The sequence below is a fragment of the Rhinoderma darwinii genome, chromosome 1 (assembly GCF_050947455.1).
Source record: "Rhinoderma darwinii isolate aRhiDar2 chromosome 1, aRhiDar2.hap1, whole genome shotgun sequence".
Taxonomy (NCBI): domain Eukaryota; kingdom Metazoa; phylum Chordata; class Amphibia; order Anura; family Rhinodermatidae; genus Rhinoderma; species Rhinoderma darwinii.
The window spans coordinates 447,651,755-447,675,086 of NC_134687.1; the positions used below are offsets into that span (position 1 = coordinate 447,651,755).

The 23,332-nt window shown below is 41.4% G+C and overlaps 1 protein-coding gene across 2 annotated transcripts in view; it reads left to right on the forward strand.

Annotated features, from left to right (window-relative positions):
- Positions 1-23,332, forward strand: part of SFI1 (SFI1 centrin binding protein) — a 115,141-nt gene that overhangs the window by 77,425 nt on the left and 14,384 nt on the right. For both annotated transcript variants that reach the window (XM_075831546.1, XM_075831543.1), the window contains exons 16-29: positions 930-1,005; positions 9,601-9,696; positions 10,231-10,307; positions 12,438-12,540; positions 12,613-12,709; positions 12,804-12,964; positions 14,346-14,420; positions 14,517-14,591; positions 14,667-14,843; positions 15,064-15,260; positions 15,355-15,465; positions 15,555-15,783; positions 16,416-16,554; positions 23,067-23,208. In XM_075831546.1, coding sequence (XP_075687661.1) covers positions 930-1,005; positions 9,601-9,696; positions 10,231-10,307; positions 12,438-12,540; positions 12,613-12,709; positions 12,804-12,964; positions 14,346-14,420; positions 14,517-14,591; positions 14,667-14,843; positions 15,064-15,260; positions 15,355-15,465; positions 15,555-15,783; positions 16,416-16,554; positions 23,067-23,208 — 1,755 coding nt within the window. The remainder of the gene's footprint in view (positions 1-929; positions 1,006-9,600; positions 9,697-10,230; positions 10,308-12,437; positions 12,541-12,612; positions 12,710-12,803; positions 12,965-14,345; positions 14,421-14,516; positions 14,592-14,666; positions 14,844-15,063; positions 15,261-15,354; positions 15,466-15,554; positions 15,784-16,415; positions 16,555-23,066; positions 23,209-23,332) is intronic.

Consider the following 23,332-nt stretch of genomic DNA (forward strand, 5'->3'; position numbering starts at 1 on the left):
TAAAAATCGAAAATTTCTATGTTTTACTGGAACAAATGTAGATTTTAATTTTATTCAACTAAATTTAGCAAAAAACCGTGGGGTGAAAATGCTCACTATAACCCTCGATCAATTCATTGAGGGGTTTAGTATTCCAAATTGTGTTTGGGGGGTGTTTCGACTATTTTGGCACCACACGACCTCGTCAAACATGACATGGAGCCTAATATATATATATATATATATATATATATATATATATATATATATATATATATATATATATACACTAATAAAAGGGAGGCCCCAAAATCCACTAGGTGCTCCTTCTTCTGAGGCCTGTGTTTCAGTCCAGTAGCACACTAGGGCCACATGTGGGATATTTCTAAAAACTGCATAATCTGAGTTACAGAATTTTTTTTATTAAAATGGAATTTCGGCAAAAAAAAATATTTTGTAAATTTCATCTCCACTTGTTTTAATTCCTGTGAAACGCCTAAAGAGTTAAGAAATTTTCTAAATGCTGTTTTGAATACTTTTAGGGATGGGTTAAGTTTTTAAAAGGGGGCAAGTCCTGGAGGGTTTTTAATATATAGGGCCTATAATGCCACTTAACTGAACTGGTCCCTAAATATATATATAAGTTTTGGAAATTTTCTTCAAAATGTGAGAAATTGCTGCTAAAGTTATAAGCCTTGTAACGTCCTAGAAAAATAAAAGGACTTAAAAAAAAAAACGATGCCAACATAAAGTAGGCATATCTTAAATGTTGACTAGTAACTATTTTGTGTGTTAATGCTATCTGTCTCACAAACATAAATTTAGAAAAATGCTAATTTTTGCTAATGTTTTCTAAATGTTGGTGTTTTCCACAAATAAATACTGAATGCGTCTACCAAATTTTACCACTAACGTAAAGTACAATGTTTTTTTCTTTTTTTATATGTCAGGCGATCCAGAGAAGAATCTGCTTCATGTCATCACCAACAGCTCTGTAAAATGAATGCTTGGGATCAATGGCGACAGGTGAGATGTATATGTTGTAGTGAATTATTTTCACTTTATTTGAAAATACAATACTATAAATTGATAGTTACGATGTGTATCGTGCCAGGCCATATGTTCTCAGGCTGGGACTACTCAGCGGTTAGCCAATAGGGTGTGAACTACCCCCAAGCTGCCTCGTGCTGATTGGTCAGCATCAGAGGCTGGGAAGCTAACTTTATGCTGTTGGCTAACTACAACAAATTAGCATATAGGGAACCAACACAACAGTGGGCCGTATCTCTAAAACGGGAAGAGGGGGTTCAGGAAAAAAAAAAAAAAAGCTGGAATCCGGGAGACAGGACTATTCAGGTCAGTGAACCAGTTCAACATATACGATCTAGTGACAGGTCCTCTTTAAATTATACAGTGCAAGGGTAGAAGAGAATATTTAAAGCACAGTAATCTTAAAGAAGAATGCTGACCAACATAATACATGTTAGTTGAAATATAATTTTTTCTTATTGGGGATTAATTGCTCACGTTTTTTCATGCAAATGACTGATAAGTCAGGCTACGTGGCTTTATTTTTATTTCTCGCTTGTGTCATTGGAGGACACAAAAATCGTGGATATATGCTGCTTTAACTAGGAGGCAAACACTAAGTCAAATGTGTTAGCGCCTCCACAGCCTATAGCCCTCCTACAGATCCTGAACTGATCTTAGTGCCTGTAGGAAGAAGACCTCCCTGCTTTTGCAGGTTTCTACTGCTTCTTTATTTTAGTTTTATTATTTGCTTTTAGGTTGGTAAATCGGGACGATATAGTCTCTCTGTTGTCTGCTTATGAGGAGGGTAAACAGCGTCAATTTCATCATGCGGTTAAACCCTTGCCTTTCCAAAGACAAAGTGGAACAGAGAAACCTAGTTCCTCTGTTGCCTGCCAGCCATGAGGTCACCCAGTGTTCTTGTCTACCCCCCCTCCCAGCGCTGAAGGGGTGGTCCTGCAGGTCCTCCTGGGGATCTGAAGTGGAGTAAGACTGGGTGAGTATGCCCCCTCTCCATCCCTCTCCCCCTCAAATCATTTCTCCCTTCTGGGTGTACCTGGGATTATTCGATTATTCACAGTGAAGTAGAGGCTCCCCTCCACAAGGCATTGTTCTTCTTCCTGTCGGAAGGGGGCGTGAGTTGGGCCGGCCCCTTCTTACTAGTTTTTTTCTTTATAGGCGTAGCGGTCCTGCAGTACGGTCCCCTGCTTAACCTTCTAGCAGTCAGAGCTTCCCCCGGCTTAGCTCCTCCATTGGATGTTCCAACTCCGTTTGGCTTCTCTGTTCCTTACTACCCGCAGCCCTATTTTTCAGGGCCTATATGCCTCACTTCTGGGAGCAGTGGATGTATTTTGCCCCTCTGGCATCAAATCGCTCGCAGCGACTTCCTTGTCTTTCTGAAACTGCAACACTCCCTCCCGTCCTCCGCTTGTGCACTTCAGGATGGCTGTTCTCTGCTGTCTCCTGTGTTTCCTCTGCGGCCTAGGAATCCTGACACAAGTCCTCAACGCAGGCTCCTGGTAGGACCAGCCTCGTGTTGATGCTGTTTTCTCCCCTACACCCCTCCCTGCGCTATTTAGACTGCAGTAGCAGTGCCTAGGGGACTCCCAGTTGCACATTATCCACTCATGCAGGGATTATTGTGTAGCATACAGATTTGTCTCTTTTGCTAGATTGTGTAATCAGCTACTTGGTTCATATTGTCAAAACCCAGAGGTGAGATGTCCTGTTCGATGACTTTAGTAGCCACCCACTTTACCTGCTCAAAATGCAGCACCAAATTTAAATTCGGTCAGTCTGAACCTGTGCCCTGCCTGCTTGGCCCCCGAGGTTACCATCCAACGCCCCGCCAACATCCAAGTCGTTGGTGTCATGCTCTGAACTTGCTGAGCTGAAATGGGCACCCTCCTTTCCCTTGACTGTGATCGATCTTACCTAGGTCATCCAGTCCATGATGGGCATCCTGGGCCATCTGGCTGACCAGCCGCCTCCCCACTAGGCCAGTCTCTAAACCCCGTCTCCCATTAGGAAGAACTTTCTAGAGGCAAAACTTGCAAAGGACCAGAACTGATACTCCCCGTAACCCCTCTCCTTCCTCGGCCTCCCCTGCCTTTCCTCCTCCACTGGAGGCTTCATCGAATGTTTCCTCCCAACAGGGTGACGACTTTTCAGAAGGAAAGCTCTCCGACTCTGGCGCTGAAGCTGAACAAAGTTCCAAAATGGCTTCTCTGGTGGACAGCCGTATTGCTGCATTCCGAGATTCGCTTCAGATTAAAGATCCTGAAAATTCCTTTAGCTGAGAGGGATTATCCTTCCCCTGGACAATGCGTTCCCCTAAAGTTTTTCCTACCCACTCTGACAAGGCTTTCTCCAAAGAGAGGAAGCATCCAGACTGACGTTTTACCCAAATAAACGCATGGATCCTATGTAACCATTCCCCCAGCATCTTCTGGTCAAGGGGACCACCTCTTCCATGGCGGACCCTCCAGTCTCTTGGCTGGCCAAGGCTGCCACATCTTTCTGTTTACCTTTTTAAATCAAGCCTAAAATCTGTTCCAGGTCGCCTTTAGAGTCTGTGCGGGTTCAGCTCAAAGAATCCGTCTTTGTATCCACCTAGTTTAGTAAGGCTGTTACAGAACGGGCCCATCTGTTTAGTCAAGGGAACATGTCTGGGACCGTCAAGCATGAACTGGTGGATCTGGCTCACTAGCTCTCCTACACTGTAAAGTGTCTTTCTGAGGCTTCCTTAGGTGCAGGTAAACTACTGGTGCGCTCCATGGCAGCTGATCCTACTTCCAAGCTCTCTCTCTCATAGCACTGACCTTTGCTGGCTCCCGTTTTTTTGGGCCTCGTTTAGACGAGATAATCTCCAAAGCATCTGGCAGTAAAAGCTCTCATTTGCCTAAGAACAGACTGTGACACTCACGACCTCCTAAGGAATCTAGTCGTTGTTTTCAGTCCTTTCATCGTTTCTCTGGCCCATGCTTCAAGATTAAGCCATGTCCACAAGACTCCAAGAGGAAACCACGCTTCAAATCCCTGTTCTTTCTGTCGCCAAGGTCCTCAGCCCTCAAAACAGGTCTGTGACAGGACCACCTCTGCCCACTCCTCCTCCACTTTCAGTATTTTTAGTTCATATACGTCCCTGGTGCCTTGTCCTGCGTTGTAGTCTCAAATTTTTTTTTCTGTGCTCCCAGGTCTGTTACTTCGTGTCACCCCTCCAAGGCTTTCCGCATTCTTTCCTGTGGTGGACTCTCTTCTCCGAGGTGTTATCGCTCCAGTTCTCAGGAAGAAAGTTTACACTAATTCTACTCCAACCCATTTGTGGTCCCCAAAAAGGACGGGACTGTACATCGCACCCTTGACCTCAAGCATCTCAACCGCAACGGTGAGACATTTTCAGATGGAGTAGCTGAGGACTGTAATTGCCTCCACAGAGCTAGGTTAATTCTTCTCAGAGGATATCAAGGACACCTACCTCCACATTGTTATCTGCACAGCTTACTTGCTCTTCCTCAGGTTCGCAGCCGAGTCTTCCCTATGGCCTGATGACTGCTCATGTTTTCAAAAAGGTCCTCACCGTGGTCATGGCACTTCTCTGGTCCAGGAGGATTCTGTTAATCCCCTACCTGGACAACCTCCTGGTGACGGCCCTCTCGTTCTGAAAACCTGAACAGCCCTTAAATCATAATGGACACCTTTGCATGTTTAGGCTGAGTAATAAACTACCAGTAGTCCTCCCTCTCCCCTCCAGGCAACTAACCTTTTTGGGCATGGTTTTCAATGGCGTTCAGGTTCAATCACAAGTTTTCCCAGTTTGAGGTGAGACCCTCTGGCTTGCACAGTGGACGCTCTAATCTTTCCCTGGGACCAGTTCAGCCTTCTGTACGTCTATCCTCCCCTGCCTCTTCCCTGGATTCTGAGGCGAATGAAAGCGTAAGCCATTCGAATAATTCTAGTGGCTCCAGACTGACCTAGAAGTGCATGGTACTCAAATATTCTCTTCCTCCTGGTCAATGCGCCCTAGCCTCTGTCGCTCAGGGACAATCTGCTGTTTCAAGGTCCAGCATTCCACCAATATTTAGGGTCAATATGTTTGATGGCATGGCTGTTAAAGCCGCAGTACTGCAGGCTCATGTTTTTTCTGACAGTGTGATCAAAACCATGTTGAAGGACAGAAAACCGTCTTCCTCTCGTAGTTATCATAGAACCCCAGTTGTTTTTTAGTTAGTGTGATCTACCCCCCCCCCCCCCCTATTTATTTATTTTTTCTTCTCCTCCCCTGTCTAGGGTCTTTCCTTTTCTCCAAGGTGGCTTGGACCTCGGGTTTAGCTTTAGCTCTCAAAAGCAGGTCCAATCCCTCGCCATCACTCAGACCTTTTGGCTTCTAAACCGCATGTGTGAACATTTCTGCAGGGGGTTGCCCATTCAGTTCCTCCTTATCGACAGCCTACAACTCCTTGAGACCTAAACTTGGTCATTGAGGTCATGCAGTCTTCTCCTTTTGAGCCTCTACGTAAAGTCCCTCTTCAACTTCTCTTCTGGAAGGTGGCCTTTTTGGTAGTGGTTAATTCCATTTGAAGTGTATCCTCACTCGCGTGTCTTTTCTGTCACTCTCCTCCCTTCCTAGTTCTCTTTCATCACCTCTCTTCCTTCCTGCCAAAAATGGTATCCTCAATCAGCCCCATCCCCTCTTGTCCCAGGGAACACTTTCCTTAACAATTTGGGTTAGGTTAGTGCACTTTGGATCTGCCTTTCTTAGATGGCTTCTTTCTGTCGTTTTTGACTCTGAGGGGCTGTGGCATCTAAGGCTACTATCGCTAGTTGGACTAAGTTGGCCATTGGTCAGGCATATCATGTTAAACGCAAGGGTTCCTCTTTCCGGGTTATGGCACATCCTACCAGGGAAGTGGGTGATTCTTGGGCGGTGCACTAATGAGCCTCTGCACTACAGGCTACTACTTGGTTTTCTCTCCAAACCATTACTAAGTTTTATTGGGTGCACACTTTTGTATCTTCATATGCTATTCTCGCTCGTAAGATTTTGCAGGCTGCAGTGGAGTAGAATAGTTTACCTCTCTGTTTTTCAGGTTCTTGTTTGCTTCCCTCGGATACTTCTTTTGTATATCCCAGAGTCTCCTGTGTCCTCCAATGACACGAGTGAGAAAAGGGTATTTTATTTTTTTTAAGCCCCGTAAAATCCTTTTGTCATCTAGTCTCCTGGGGGAATGGGGGCATGACAGCTTTTTCTTTTTTGTAAATGTTTAATCATATCAGCCCAAAGTATAATCAGGTGATCGGTTTGGTTGTGTTTCTGATGACTAGTGGTATGGCCAGCTGCTGAGGTTTGGTTTAATCTGCCCAGCTACACTTCTGAAACTATTGAAAGATATTTTAACTGGGCTTTTTTGTTATGTTTGGTTTGTCAGAATATTTTAAGCTGGCCATAAACTTTAGGTTATATAGTGAAGACAAAAAAGAGGCGGCGCTCCTCTAAGGTAATATTGTTTGTACTTAGACAGTAATTGTTTTATACAAAAAATGACAGATGGTATTCGACTCACCTGTTAGAGTTGTGCAGCACTAGGCACAACACTATTGTATGGCATGCATAGATAGATACATATGTTTGTTGCTGGTTGCCACCCACTGCTATCTTTCGGGGTATCAATCCAAACTCCAGGGAGGAAGAATAATCGGTATAAATTTTGGCAAAAACTTGCAGTATTCTGGTCTCGGCGCCTGGCTCATGAGTTAAAGTTAAACTTTTTCTGCAGTCATATGAATTTTATTGAGACAACTCGTTTTAGGACTGAACTGGTCCTTCACCAGGTTAGTATGAAGACACAAACGTTATGGGCTTCGTTTGCATACATCAAAAGCCCGGGAGAAACTTTGGCATTTCAAAAAAGACAGCAGAGGGAGATAACGGGTGTGACATCATATCCTCTCGTTTGTGTCTGTGTCAAAAATGGATTCACTTTAAAAAGCATTTAAACACCGCTTGCAAGATTTTAACCCCTTAACGACCGCCCACCGTCTTTTGACGGCAGGCGGTGCAAGTGCTTGGTCTACAGCGACGTCTTTTGGCGTCGCTGTAAAAGAGGCTGATGAGTGCTCCTGTGAGCTGTAACTAACCGCTCCTGATCTTAGATCAGCCTGCTGAATACAGCTGGGGTCGGAAAACATTCAGACCCCAGCTGTTTAACCCTTTGATCGCCGCGGTCTGTGACCGCGACAAGATCAAAGGGAACTCCCCTCTTTGATTGCGTCACTGGAAACCTGGTGACGTGATCAAAGAGAAGGAATCCCTCTGCGGTCAGCCCTGGGGACCTAGAAAGTACCCCAGGCCTGTCAGTTCAGTTTGCCTGCTGTTAGGGCACACTATGAAGCCTAACAGAAGCCTGTGTCATAGTAACACAGTATGATGTATTGTCATACAAGAGTATGCTAATACATTACAAGTAAAAAATAAAGTTTTGTATTTTGCATGAAATATATTTTATTGCCTCTACACTAAATAAAAACAAAAACCCTGCACGTATTAGGTATCTAAACGACCGTAATAACCTGAAGAATTAATCGAACAGGTTATTTAGTGTCTGAAATGTGAACGGGATAAAAAATCAGAAAAACTATGCCGAGAATAGCTTTTTCCTATATTCACGCCGTAAAAATAATTTCTTTCTACCTCCAAACTGTGAAAAAATAATACAATTTCTCCTGCATAAAACAAGGCCTCATACGGCCATGTCAATGAAAAAATAAAAAAGTCATGGCTGCTGAAATGCAGAGAGGTAAAAAACTGAGAAATGTAGCTGGTCATTAAGTCCTTTTCAGGCCTAGTCATTAAGGGGTTAAAATGATAACATTACTGTATATGGCAGCGTGTTGTGAAATTAATATATGCGACAACGTGTTATGATGATGGTTAAAATTGTTGAATTGCATTATCGCAATTATTTTTACCGAAGCTTCCCTGGTTGCCATAGATTTATTTTAAAGACTATTTTTTATTAATCAATAGCCTCTACTGCAAATTAAGTGCGAAAATTATGTGGAAGAATGCATTATTGGACAAATACATATGTATTGATGTATGGCCAACTTTAGGTAGCTGTTAACATCTATTTCACCTGATTATCCAATAAACATTCATGCTAGCATTGGCCAAACATGCAAGTATACTGCAATAGGAACAGTTTGAGAAGCCACTACTAAACTTGGGAAAAAAAAGCATCCGGCATATTAAAATTACATATGCTGATCCTTGTTAACCCCGACCCTCCTCGGCTCAGATTAGGGAAGTTTTGCTTTGTCCCATACACATTTGATTGTCTGCAGGATTCGGCAACAATTAACTTAAGGCTAGCTTAACCCCTTAAGGACACGGCCAATTTTAGCCTTGAGGACAGAGCAATTTTTTTTACATTTCCCTCTTTGCATCCCGACGCTCATAACGCTTTTATTTTTTGTACGACATAGTTGTATGAGACATTGTTTTTTGCGGCACGAGTTGTACTTTATGTACGTACCATTTTTTGGTACAAATACATTATCGTTTAATTTCTATAAATTTTTAATTAGATTAAAATGAAGAAAAAAAGCAGTTGCGCAGCAGTTTTAATATTTTTTTTTTTACACCATACACCGATCATCATAAATAATGGTATACATTTGTTGTACACGTTGTTACGGTCGTGGCGATACCAAATATGTCTATATTATTTCATGTTTTGGGACTTATATTTTAAAAAGTTTATTTATTATAAAAAATGTGTGTTTCTCTGTATTTTTTTGACTTTTTATTTATTTATTTACCATTATTTTTTTTTTACATTCATTTAACTTTTTTTGTTAATCCCATAAAGGGATTTATCATTTTGATTTTTATTTTGTAACTGTAATGTACTGGCATAGATCTATATGCCAGTACATTAGCCTGTTACTGATCGTACACAGGCAGTTGTTAGGACATACCTCAGTATGCCCTAACAACAGGAAATATGTTCAGACAGCCCTGGGGTCCTTCACTGGACCCTGGGCTGTCTGGCCATACGAGTTGTGGGCTTTGATCGCGTCACAGTTATATTCTGTGACGCGATCAATGTGCAGTCCCCTCTCTTTGAACGCCGCGATCAGCTGTCATCGCGGCGTTCAAAGGGTTAACAGCGGAGAGAAGATGTTTCTCTCCTCTCCGCTGTCAGAGCGGGGCCGTGGCTGTGTATTACAGCCGTTGCCCCGCTCTCGATCGCACACACAGAGACGGCAGGGACGGCTGTCACACAGGACGAGTATGCTCGTCCTAATGCGCGAAGTGCTCGCCGCTCAGGACGAGCATACTCGTCCTGTGTCGGCAACCAGTTAAAATATTTTTAATTTTATGAATAAAAGTTGGTCAAGAACTTCCTGCTGGAGCTCCATCTTAACAAAATTAATAATTTATAATTCATGTAGCATAAGATTTGTAAAATAAAGCTTATATATATATATATATATAATGGTTGAATAACATCATAGGGAAACTGCTTATTTCACAGTGTTCTAGTGATGACTAATACAGTATTGTAAGAATGTCTTTTCTGGTGGCAGTTTGTGATTTGCAAACAACAGAAACGGCAGAGGCTTCTATGTGCAGATGTACAGCATCAGCAGTGGCTGCTCAGAAGAGTACTCAATGCATGGAAGGTATGTATACATGACGATAATTATGAAGCCTTTTCCTTTTATTAACCCAAACCAACACTAGAACTTTAGTGTGTATATGTATATGTGTGTGTGTGTGTGTGTGTGTGTGTGTGTGTGTGTGTGTGTGTGTGTGTGTGTATATATATATATATATATATATATATATATAATATATACATACATACATATCCCAAAAGAATCGGCAGCACTCCAATCGACTTCAGTGTACAAGTGATACTTTTATTTTTATGCGTGACAATGAGTGAATAAATTATCATTTGTTCACTGAAATCAACTGGAGTGCTGCCGATTCTTTTGTGATTTATATATTCAAGAGGACCGAAGGTCGAGGTCCTGAGGCATGCACCCTTCTTCCTTTTTTTTATTTAAATTTTTTTTTTTTCACACACGCACTACAGTTTATTTTCAACACTAATTTATATTATGTTGAGTCTATTTTCACAAATAAGCTTCATAATCTTTAAGATATGGGACACTATAGCAGTTTGTTTTACAAAGTATTCTTCTTTTTAGCATTATCATAGGTATATCCAGAGTATTTTACAAGAAGTGGTCAACAAAGAGAGGCAATGCAAGCAACACATCCTACGGTGAGTACACCCCCTCCATTCACAACAAAGTAGACACACAAAATGCCTGACTTTTAACACCTGGACATCTTATTGCAGGGTGAAACATTTTTCATCATTGTAATCCATTCTCTTACAAGAACTACCGGTTTCCACCCACTTCCTTTCCTTGGGCTTCTGTGTTTTAAACATTATGAATGTGCACTTCATGGACCTGGTCCTTTTACTTAGTGGTTTCACCTGCAATACCATATACAGTGTCAGATAACACTTTCTGTAATGTGACAGTGACCCAGCATTATTAATGCTCGCTTTCTGCAAATGAAACCAGTGCTTGGAAATGTCCCTAGTATAAATATATCATTTATTTCTTCAAGTGTAGCTAAACGTTTGACAAACTTCTGACATGTCAAAGTGACATGTCAGAAGTTTGGATTGGTGGTGGTCCGAGCACTGAGACCCCCCACTTAATTAATTAGAATATTATCAAAAAGTTAATTTATTTCAGGAATTCAATTCAAAAAGTGAAACTCATATTATATAGATTCATTACACACAGAGTGATCTATTTCCAGCATTTTTTTCTTTTAATGTTGATGATTATGACCGTTAATAAAAACTCAAAATTTTGTGTCTCAGGAAATTAGAATATTGGGTAAAAGTTGAAGATTGTAGACTCATGGTGTCACTCTGATCAGCTACTCAACCCAAAACACCTGCAAAGGTTTCCTAAGCCTTTAAATGGTCCAACAGTTTGGTTCAGTAGGCTACACAATCATGGGGAAGACTACTGGACTTGACAGTTGTCCAGAAGACAGTTATTGATGCCCTCCACAAGGAGGGTAAGCCACAAAAAGACATTGCTAAAGAAGCTGGCTGTTCACAGAGTGCTGTATCCAAGCATATTAATGCAAAGTTTGACAGGAAGGAAAAAGTGTGGGAGAAAAAGGTGCAAAAGCAACAGGGATAACCGCGGCCTTGAAAGGATTGTCAAGAAAAGGGCATTCAAGAATCCGGGGGAGATTTACAAGTAGTGGACTGCGGCTGGAGTCAGTGCTTCAAGAGCCACCACACAGACGTATCCAGGACATGGGCTACAACTGTCTCATACTTTATGTCAAGCATCTCATGACCCAGAGACCACGTCCGAAGCGTCTTACCTGGGCTAAGGAGAAAAAGGACTGGTCTGTTGCTCCAAAGTCCTGTTTTCAGATGAAAGTCAATTTTGTATTTCATTTTGAAATCATGGTCCCAGAGTCTGGAGGAAGAGAGGAGAGGCATCAATCCAAGTTGCTTGCGGTCCAGTGTGACGTTACCACAGTCAGTGATGGTTTTGGGTGCCATGTCATCTGCTGGTGTTGCTCCCCTGTGTTGTGTCAAGTCCAGAGTCAGTGCAGCATCTAGCAGGACATTTTAGAGCACTTCATGCTTCCCTCTGCTGACCAGCTTTATGGAGATTTCATTTTCCAGCGGGACTTGGCACCTGCCCACACTGCCAAAAGTACCAATACCTGGTTTAAAAACCACAGTATCACTGTGTTTGGCCAGCAAACTCGCCTGGCCAAAACCCAGAATCCTATGGGGTATTGTCAAGAGGAAGATGAGACACCAGACCCAACAATGCAGACGAGCTGAAGGCCGCTATCAAAGCAACCTGGGCTTCCATAACACAGCAGTGCCACAGGCTGATCGCCTCCATGCCGCGCCGCATTGATAACACCTCAGCATTGATAACACCTCAGCAGTGCCATAGGCTGATCGCCTTCATGCCACGCCGCATTGATAACACCTCAGCAGTGCCACAGGCTGATCGCCCCCATGCCACGCCACATTGATGCAGTAATTCATGCAAAAGGAGCCCCGACCAAGTATTGAGAGCATATACTGTACATACTTTTCAGTAGGCCAACGTTTTGGAAAATTGGGCTTATAATAGTCTAATTTTCGGAGACACTAAATTTTGGGTTTTCATTAACTGCTCGCCATAATCATCAACATTAAAAGAATAAAATACTGGAAATAGATCACTCTGTGTAATGAATCTATATAATATGAGTTTCACTTTTTGAATTGAATTACTGAAATAAATTAACTTTTTAATGATATTCTAATTAATTGAGAAGGACCTGTATATTAATTTGTATATTTTAGAGCTGCCCTAAGTACTTGGAGGAATGAAGCAACTGCTCAGGCTGAGGAAAGAATTCAGACAGGCATTGCTGAACATCACTATAAAGTTATGATACTGAAACAGGTATAGTTTTTATGTTGCCTAAGATCTATGCCTATCAGTTTGTTCAATTCCATTAACCCATTTATTTTACAGGTTTTGCAAGCATGGAGAGAGGCTACATATATTTCGGCATGTAGTCGAGAACAAACCACCGAAGAAGTAAGAGAGGCGATTGGATACCTGCAGCAAGGTGAGAAATGAATCAAGCTTTAGTTGCAGTACATTGGCTTTCAGATACTTATACTGACTCGCCAACACCCCCCCCCCCCCCCCCAATCCTTCAGGAAAACTCTACCACATGTTTTTGTACTGGAGAGAACACAGTCAAATTACAAAGGAAGAACGACTGAAGATGGAAATTGCTGCAAAGCATCATGGAAGAAGATTGTTGAAGAATTGTGTCAAAACGTGGAAAGTGTACCAGGCTTTGTGTTTGAGAAAAATGGTGAGTGTTGGCACACATTATGTAGCATTCATGTCTCAGAATCCCACACTAGATAAAGGGACAAAGGAATGGCATATATTGCACCCGCATCATTTAACAAGCATCACAATTGGAAACGTAAGGTCTTACAACCCATTTATTGTAGAATCGATGTGTTCCCCTGTGAAAATAAGTGAAAACATACAATTAAATATCTTTAATCTGGCATCTGATGACACAGAAATTCTAATAATCCAGCAGAAAAGTAAAGTATAATGTGAAATTTCATAAAATGCAGAACACTTAGCAAGTTATGTAAGCATGTTTCTTTTTGTTTTCGGCTTTCTTCCTAAGGCTTATTTACCCTTTCAAGAGAATTATTTTCCATCACAATCCAATAAGAATATCTGATAATCTGGTCCCATTGGTGCTTTTGTAACTTTGAAGCATATGAGTTTCAGTAACTTGACATTTTCAATTTAAAGGGAAGGTGTCGCGAAAAAAGTTTTTTTTATATCAATTTGCTTTTAGTGTTTTATTAAAAAATGTTTTATTTATTTGTGTTTGTGTTTTTAATTATTTTTTTTTTGTAACTTTTTCTTCACTATGGGGGCTGCCATTTTTGTTTTTCATCTCTGTATGTGTCGATTTAACGACACATACAGAGATGGAATACGACACATACATCCCCACAGAGAATGCGAACGGGAGCCGTTCACATTCACTATGGTGTACGCCGTCTGTGTGGGAACGGCGCATGCGCCGCTCCCACACAGTCCAAGTGGAAGATCTTCGGCCGAGCGACATCCGGCGCCTTTGTCTTGTGGACCGGAAGCCGCGGCCGGACAGTAAGATGACTACTTCCGGATGCGGCTTCCAGACGTGTTCAGAAGCGAGCGGAGGGAGCGGCGGCGGCAGGAGCAGGTAAGTTATGTTTGTGTATGTTTGTGTTTTACTGTGTGATTACCACTGTATGTAAGCCTACTACACTGTGCAGTCGCTCAAAAATGGCGACACACAGTGTAGGAGGTTTGAACATTCAATCCCCTCCTTTCTCCTGGCACTATCCAGGATAAAGGAGGGGGGATTGTTTGAGGACGCTAGAGCGAGTGTGTCTTCTCAAATTTTGGTTGCTTTACCACATGCCAATGCTTCAATTTTGGGAATTGCTCCCTCTAGTGACCAGCACAGGGAAATGTTATAAATTAAAATCTAATTTATAATATTTCCTGACTTGTGAAAAAATTAAAAAAATTAGAACAATGTCTAATCATGTAAACACTAACTGTTTAACTAAAAAAAAATTCTAGCGACACATTCCCTTTAATTAAACTAAAAGCATGATGTTCCGATCCAGGTATAAAAAATGTTCATAGATTACGTCTTTTTGCTTCTTGCACAGCTTCTACAGCGGCAGCAGATTATCTTTTCTGGACACAGGCTATGCTTATATCATTTGAGGAGATGGCACCAGTTGGTAAAGTGTATTAATATACAGATTGCTGGTTTGTTTGAATCTGATAAAATGAATTATGCAGTACTTTAAACTATGCATAATACTTATATATTACAGCTGTTGGAAAAAAGGCAGCAGGATAAGCAGACAGTACAAGCACTGTGGCACTGGTCTATAAACCTGCAGGGGAAGGTATTTTACTGATGGAATAAAGATTTAAAGTGACCACATGTATGGTTGACTAATTATCAAATTATTTTTTTTTAGGTTTTTGACTACTGGTTGGCATATGTCCATGAGTGTCGGAGAAAGAAACAGCGGCTTACCAAGGCAGTTGAGGTGTATCGAACTGACCTCCTGCGAGAAGGAGTAACAAGGATTTTGCAGTTCATGTCTGGAATGAAGCATTCCAGATCTCTGCTGTCTACCCAGCATCAGCTAAAGGTAGGTATATATCTTAAACCTGTTTTCCCACTATAGACTAAATAATTCTGATTTAAAGAGGACCTGTCACTAGGACATATAAATTGGACTGGTCTGTAAATCTGTGTTATAAATCAAAAACAAATATTTTGTCTTAATCTCAAGGTGTTCACTGTATTTATGTAGAGATCGCTTAGAACAATGTCCTATGTAATATGTGTTTTTGCACGTTCTGATCTAGGAGGTGCACATACAGAATAGGGCAGTTCGTCGCTGTGCTATGATCTGGAAGGAGAAAGTTCTCCGGAAGCATCCACAAATTCATCCACTGAAAAAAGTGACCTTTCAATTACCAGTTACTCACATGCATTCCCATGATGTCACTAACAAAGTTGGCACTACATCCCTTTCTGACGGTGAACCCACCTTGAGCATAGTGTAAGACAGATCTGGATAGATAGCTGCAGTCTCTATATTTTTTATTTTTTTTTATTATGTAAAAGATATGTATTAATTTATGTTGTGGTTCTAGACATGCTTTACGGACAGAGCGTCTGAAGCCTCGGACTCCGGATTTCTTGTTACAATCCCTGGAAAGAGAGGGTCTTCTTGGAGCAGTGATTGTGGAAGCAGGACACAAAATGTGAGAAGTAGAAGAGTACCTTCTTTTCCGATACTAAACTTCAGATGAAATTGTTAAATAATTCTTAAAATCGTTTCTCTTTTATACAGTGACTCCAGCACAAGAAACAATACTGAGAAACACTTTTCATGTCTGGATAGTTTACCTGAACTGGAAAGGATACCCACGAGAACAACTAATGTCGACACATCTCTTGCAGCTCCATTCTCTTCTGTCCCTACAGCCCCAAAAGTTGCTAGTTTACACCAGGCACCATTAGTTGCAGCGTTAATACCTCCTCCTTGGTTTATGCCGGGGTTTGAGGGGGAAGCAGACACGGTGAGTAGCCAAAACATTAAAGATCGTATTCGGTCTTCAAATTTTATCACCAATTGCCGAAAAATATTAAGTGAATTAGATAAATCGTATTAAAATTACTTTAATATACCATTGTTAATACAATTGTCCCCTCCCAAAGCGATCCAAAAATAGGCCAAAGGCAGTCAGAGCATTTTCTATTACCCTACAGATAAGTTCTTATCACCCGAAGCCATAGAATGTTCTATAATGCTACTATAGACTCTTGTAAAACATTCTATAGCCGAGTTGTTTGGAAAGGAGAAGAATGAGAGATTCCCTCTCCTCTGCTCTTAAGCGTACAATATTGATGAAGGTTTTGGTTAGTTATACAGCATATGCACTTGTAATTTACTAATCCGCTTTTTATAGAGTAAAAACATGCCCAGTTCTCTATTAAGAAAGTCATTAGCATAAAGCTAAAATAGGTCATAACTTGGTGAAAATAGATAGTTTTTCTAAATAAAAAGCACTGCTGTCATTACAGCGCCGATCTCATTATGTACAAGATAGGCCACTTATAATGTGGTGACAGAGCCTCTTTAATATATTTTTGTATTGGTCATTTGCTTGATATTGTTTTTTGTTTTTTTTTGTTCTCTCTTCCTCAACAGAAAACGTTGTCTTATCCAGCGGAACATCCTCACCTTGCACACTATTCACATTCTAAACCGTTTTCGGATTATTCCAGTCGGCTATTATCACCAATTGACTTCTTACAGGGCACAAGAGTACCAAACCCTCCCTCTACAGGTAAATAGAAATATAGGATTAGTTTATAGTCGTGTCAGCAAAATGAAAATCCAGAGCAAACAAATCAATTGGGAAGAGTTTTTTTTTTTTTTGTTTTTGTTTTTTACTCATATCTTTGTGGTTTCCTAAATGTTATTGATGATAATATTGAAACGGTCTGTACAGTGTTTTGAAGACTTTCATAGAAGTATGATCATAGCTTCAAAATGTCACTTTTAAAAAAAATAAAACCCTGCCCTTAATCATGGTTAGGCCTCATGCACACGACCGTAAAAACTCCTGTTATTACGGGTCGTAATTACGACCCGAAATAACGGGCCCATAGACTTCTATTGGCCACGGGTACCTCCCCGTATGCTTACGAGAAGGTGCCCTTGCCGTTGAAAAAGATAGAACATGTCCTATTTCAGGCTGTAATAACGGCACGGGCAGCTCATAGAAGTCTATGGGGCTCCCGTAATTACGGATGACTACGTGTGTGCACCCGTAATTACGGCAGCGTTGCTAGGCGATGTTAGTAAATAGTCACTGTCCAGGGTGCTGAAAGAGTTAACTGATCGGCAGTAACTCTTTCAGCACCCTGGACAGTGAATTCCGATCACAATATAGAGCAACCTGTAAAAAAAAAAAAAAAGAAGATCATACTTACCGAGAACTTCTTGCTTCTTCCTCCAGTCCGGCCTCCCGGCCGTTGCCTTGGTGACGCGTCCCTCTCTTGACATCCGGCCCGACATCCCTGGATGACGTTTCAGCCCATGTGACCGCTGCAGCCAATCACAGGCTGCAGCGGTCATCCAGGGATGTCAGGCCGGATGTCAAAGTAAAAGAAATTCATACTTACCCGGCCGTTGCCTTGGTGACGCACCAAGGCAACGGCCGGGTAAGTATGAATTTCTTTTACTTTTACCTTGGAAAGGGCTGCCCCTTCTCTCTGTCCTGCACTGATAGAGAGAATGGGCTGCCGATTTAGTGCAGTGCAATTTTGCATCGAAAACGTGCCCGTAAATACGGGTGGAATACTGGTGACACTGGAACTGTATTTACAGGCACGGGTCCGTAAATACTGGTGCAAAACAGGTCGAATACGTGTGACACTGGACCCGTATTTACGCCAGTATTTACGGGAGGGAAAAAATACGTTCGTGTGCATGAAGCCTAAAATTGGTTTACTGGTTTAGAAATACATGGCTGCGTATTACCAAACATGTCCATGGGGGGTGCGTGGTATTACAGCTCTTTGCTAGTCACTTGAATGAAGCTGAGCTGGACTACCAGACACAACACATGGACAGGTGTGGCACTGTTATGGAACACAGCAGCCATGCTGTTCTTATACTGTACAACCCTTTTAAGTTTTAACAATATATGGCATATATTATATCTAGAGCCGTTTCTATCTCTAACGGCACTCGTCAAGGTTGTCTATTGTCCCCCTAATATTTGTTTTGTGCGTGGAACCCCTTGCGGAAATGATTTGCAGCTCTCAAAAAGTGTCAGGTATTGTAGTAGATAAGACAGAAAATAAAATCGGCCTTTATGCAGATGATGTGATCTTATCTTGCACTTCTCCGTTATCTTCATTAAATAAGGTACTGTATATCATCTCATAGTTTCCCAATATTTCATACTATAAACTAAACTTCTCCAAATCTCGGTTTCCGATTAACATTGACCTAACACTTAAAACTAATTTATCTGCATCACACTTGGCGTGGGCGACTTCTGGCCTCCCCTATTTAGGTATCAATCTTTTCTCCATTCCTTCCCAAGTTATATCTGATAATTATTCGGAACTTCTATCTTCTATGAAGTATGAATGTGAGAGATTAGACAAATATCAGCCGTCCTGGATTGCCAGAATTAACTTGGTCAAAATGCTTCTAACTCCCCACATATTTATACTTATGCAGAACAATTCCTTTTCTTATTCATAACTTCATTACCGCACAAATCCAGAAATTGTTTCTCTGTTTCATATGGAATAAAAAAAAAAAGGGCTAGGGTTTCAAAGCCATTACTCTTTCGTAAAACTAAAGACGAGGGTTTGGGGGTTCCGGATGTAGTGGCATACAACATAGCGACTATTATGCATCAATTGTACTCACTTTGGCAATCTCCATCGCCTAATCTGTGGTCTGTGGAGAATGAAATGATCCCTAACCTTCCTATGAAATCCCTAATGTCTGCCTCTTATCTGGGAGCTCAAGCGCCACATTTGCCTTTACAATCTATGTCTGATTCCTTGAAATCTTGGAGGAACTATGCCTCTAAATATAAATGGGTTCATATTCCCCTTGAACATATCCCACTATCAGCTATTCTTCCCCTTACCTCCCATATCTCCACAGTTCCTTGGCATGCTGCAGGAATAAACACCCTTTAACCCGTTAAGGACTAGGCTGTTTTACAGCTAAACGACCAGAGAAAATGTCACCATGCGCTTCTTTAGATGATTATAACTCTGCAGGTGAATAAAGTTCATCTTTGAATTTTACACTCTTTTTAAAGGACAGATAGGGCTTTGTTTTAGTGGCATTTGTCAGTATACATCATTTTTATTTTTTTCTCTAAAGTGGGCAAAATTGGAAAAAAATGCAAGAATTTAGCAATTGCGTCAGTTTATGCTAGCATTTTTCACACACATTATGGACGACGGACAAAATTCATCTCCTTTCACATTCTTCCACTTCTCCCGTGCATGGGGATACCAAATATGTGTGCCTTATTCACTGTGCGGGCATGTGCCAGGGCTTGGCATAAAAGGAGGCTTTTTGGCCTTTTCGGTCCAGGAATTCTGCACTTGATTTTATAGCCGCATACTGTTTTCTGGGGGGCGTAATGCTGCTGAAAGATTGGAAACACCCCATAAATGACTTCATTCACACAAGTAGACCCCACAAGGTTTTCTTCAAGGGGTTTATCATATTTTTAGACAGGCCAGTTTTCTTCTGAAAGTTTCTTGAATAAGATGGAACAAAATAAAATTTGCATTTTTTGGCAAATGTTTTAGTTTATACCAGCATTTTTCACACACGGCATAGACCACGGCCAAAATTCATCTCCTTTCACATTCTGCCACTTCTCATGTGCATGGGGATACCAAATATGTGGGCCTTATTATCACATAGAGATGTAGGAGGGCGGACGATAGAAGAAGCTTATTTCACAAATCGCCTTTTCTCAAAGCTGGTTTTACAAAACTCAACAGAGTTTCTATAACACTTCCAAAATATCTGCTCTTGAAGCAGAGATCCCAAAAGGAGTAAAATCATTTGAATAATGTAATGTAGGGCAATTCTATTTTCAACTAATTAACTAAAATCTAATAATTCAGAACAGTGTGGTATTTTTTTAAAAATGGGTGGTTATGAGGGACAGAAATATCGGGAATCTTTGCGGCGCCCGTCTTTTCTGCAGACGCGGCAGTTTTTCTGGGGGTTGCTTCTGGTTAGTGTTGGGGGAATCCGACTGATGAAGTGTCTTTCAGTCAGTGGTTTGACATCCTCAGACTGGGGGCATTCTCTGGTGTCCTGAACATCAAATAGGAGGACTTCAATACTTTTCTTCTGGAAATCCAGGTATGTGTCTCTGCCTCTGTTTTTTTTTATAGAGCACAAATGAATTGTGGGTTGCCACCTGTAGAAGATAAATGGCCACTTTTTTGTACCAGGTTTTTGTTTTGCGTTCTACTAAATAGGGCTGTAAAACCTGGTCGCTTAAATCACCCCCCCCCCCATGTACTTGTTATATTCGGACACGCTCACTGGTTTGTGCTTGTCCGATGTTGCCCCCCTTTCCCTCACTGCCACTGTTCCTGCGGTATGAATTGTGCTTAGTAGGTACACGTTTTTGCGATCCCTGTACTTGACCGCCAGCAATTCTTCAGATGCATAAGCACAGGAATCCCCCTTTACCATGCGCTTCCCCACTAATTGCTGCGGAAAACGAATTCGGGTTTTGCGCATGGTACCACATGCCCCAGTCCTTGCAGCAAATGCCTAAACAGGGGCACACTGGAATAAAAATTGTCGCAGTACAGGTGGTACCCCTTGTGAAGCAGAGGCTGCATGATCTCCCACACGATCTTACTGCTGGTGGAAAGATCAGGGGGGCATCCAGGAACATTTATTGAGCAGTCCCACTCTTCATAAATACTGACCAGTTTTCACACAATTTATAAAGCTTAACGCCATATCTTGCCCTTTTGGAAGGTAGATATTGGCGAAAGCTAAGTCTGCCATGGAAGTTGAGGAGGGATTCGTCCACACTTACATTCTGCTCAGGGGTGTAGAGTTGCAGAAATAAATTGAGGGAATTTATCAGTGGTCTTATTTTGAACAACCGATCACGGTTTGCATCGGTACTTGGGGGGGCCTGTGCGTTGCTGTTAAAGTGGAGGAACCTCATTATTGTCTCATAACGAGACCTGGGCATTACTGCAGAATATACTGGGGTGGCTTGGGCGGGTCTTGTTGACCAGTAAGACCTAATGGAGGGCTTTTTTACAATACCCGTATTTAGGGTGAGCCCCAAATTTTTTTTTAATTCCTGCAAATTGGTGGGCGTCCAATCTCTGGCATGGGTAGATGAAGGTTTCTGCCTTATATACTGAGCGGCATATAAATGTATTTCGTGGACAATCATATTTAGGAGGTCGTCGGTAATAAATAGAAGTAATCCATTTGGACAAAATTTGTATTGTCCACAGTTATGCCAGGAGTGGCAGTAAATCCGTGGATGCTAGGTCCAAATGATGCAGCAGGTGCCCATACAAGATCCTGAACTGGAGGGACCAGGCTGTCCCGTGCTACAGCGTTACTAGGCCCTGCGCTTTCATGTTCTGCAGTTTCAACTGCGTCAGGGACAACGTCCCCTGAAGTGACGCTATCATCATAACTGCCTAAAACGGGTTCCATTTCTGACGCAATCTCTGTTGCGGTCTCAGACTCTGACCAGAGCATGACGCATGCCTCCTCAGCACTAAATAACTTCCCCGCCATAATGTCACTAACTAAACAAACAATTTTTTTTTTATAAACACAAATTAACGTGTGTGTGTGTGTGTGTGTGTGTGTGTGTGTGTATGTATGTGTATATATATATATATATATATATATATATCTCTACACTATCGCTAACAAAAAACAAACCGCTATTGAGATATTTATTTTTTTATATATATATATATATATTCCCTACCTGCCTATTCTAATCTAGTAAAGTCGGAAAGGTAGAACAAAAGATAGATGGATAGATTGTATAGACAGATAGAAATCTATCTATACAGAGAATGTTTTATAGTGTAACGCTGTATTATTATTTTTTTCACAGTATTATTCTGGCAGCAATTCTCTCAAGTCTCTTCTTCTCCTCACACTGAAACAATGTGTGAGGAGAAGAAAAGGGGCAGGAGATTTGCTGCCAGAAATGTCAAAATAAAATCAAATGTGATCACAGCGATCACATGTTCAGGGACCATCAGATTGGTCCCTGATACTCTGCCCAGTGCCCAGAGCTGTTGGTAACAGAGTGGGCACAGGGCTGTGTGCACACGATTTCGTGCACACTATATTTTGCATTAAAATGCATGTGATTGCTGTGATTGGTTGTCAAAGCGATCACCTGTTCAGGCACCAAAAGATTGGCCCCTGACACTCTGCTCAGTGCCGCGGGCTGTTAGCAACAGCCAGGGCACAGGGCTGTGTGCACAGTCTCTGGAGTGCTTCTGTAATTAATCTATACGGCGGACTTCAGAGACCCTGACCGCTGGCCGTAAAAACACAGCCAGCGGTCGGGAACCTGTTCAGATTTTTATGTAAATGGGGTAATACAATCCTTCGACGCTCTAACTAATAGATATGGCCTCTCAAGTTCTTTTCTTTCCTTATCTTCAACTGAGACCCCTATCGCAATCTCTGTCCTTTCCATCGAAACCGAGTACTTTTGTCTTCTTTTTATAAATTTCTATTTAAATGGCAGGGTTTTTCCAAGGTGCTCTCTTATGTTTATGCTCTCTTGTTGAATAGAGACCTGTCTGGTAAATCTTCTTATATGTTGAGGTGGGAGAGAGAGATGGGAGACTCGTTCTCTTTAGACCAGTGGACGAAATAGTCTAATTGGATATTTATATCCAAAGTTATCAGAAGAGTAAATAGTAATTGTCATCATAAAACCATTCTTTCTCCGAATATTACTGCATACCATTGTGCTTTAATGGCTTGGCAGCCCTGGATGAACTCTCAATATTATTCTTGATGCTTTGTTTAAATACTATCCTGATGATTTGGGATTCTTTTTAGTTTCATTGCATATGGCACAGTGTGTTTGTATTTTTCTTGTTTTTGGTGGTCTCAAAATGTTTAGAGATCATCAGATTGATATCTTGTTTGTATGTTTCTTGTCTACGAAATGTATAAAACTTCAATAAAAATGTATTGATTTTTAAATAACCCAAAAACAATATATGGCATATATAAGATATGACAATCCTATATAACTTATCCAAAATACAGCAAGTCTAGAAAATGCAGAACTGCAAGAGGAGAACCAAGATTTACGGACTACAGAGATGACAAAGACCACTATCTTAGAAAAGGAACTGTCTGAAATTCAGCATATTCTGCATCAGTACCAGCACCATAAGCAAGAACTAAGGTATGTTGCCATTACCCAGGTCACTAAACAGAAGCATTATATAAAGCTTAAGGGTATGTTCACAAGGCAGCGCCCATTACGGCTGAAATTACAGAGCTGTTTTCAGTAGAAAACAGCTTCTGAA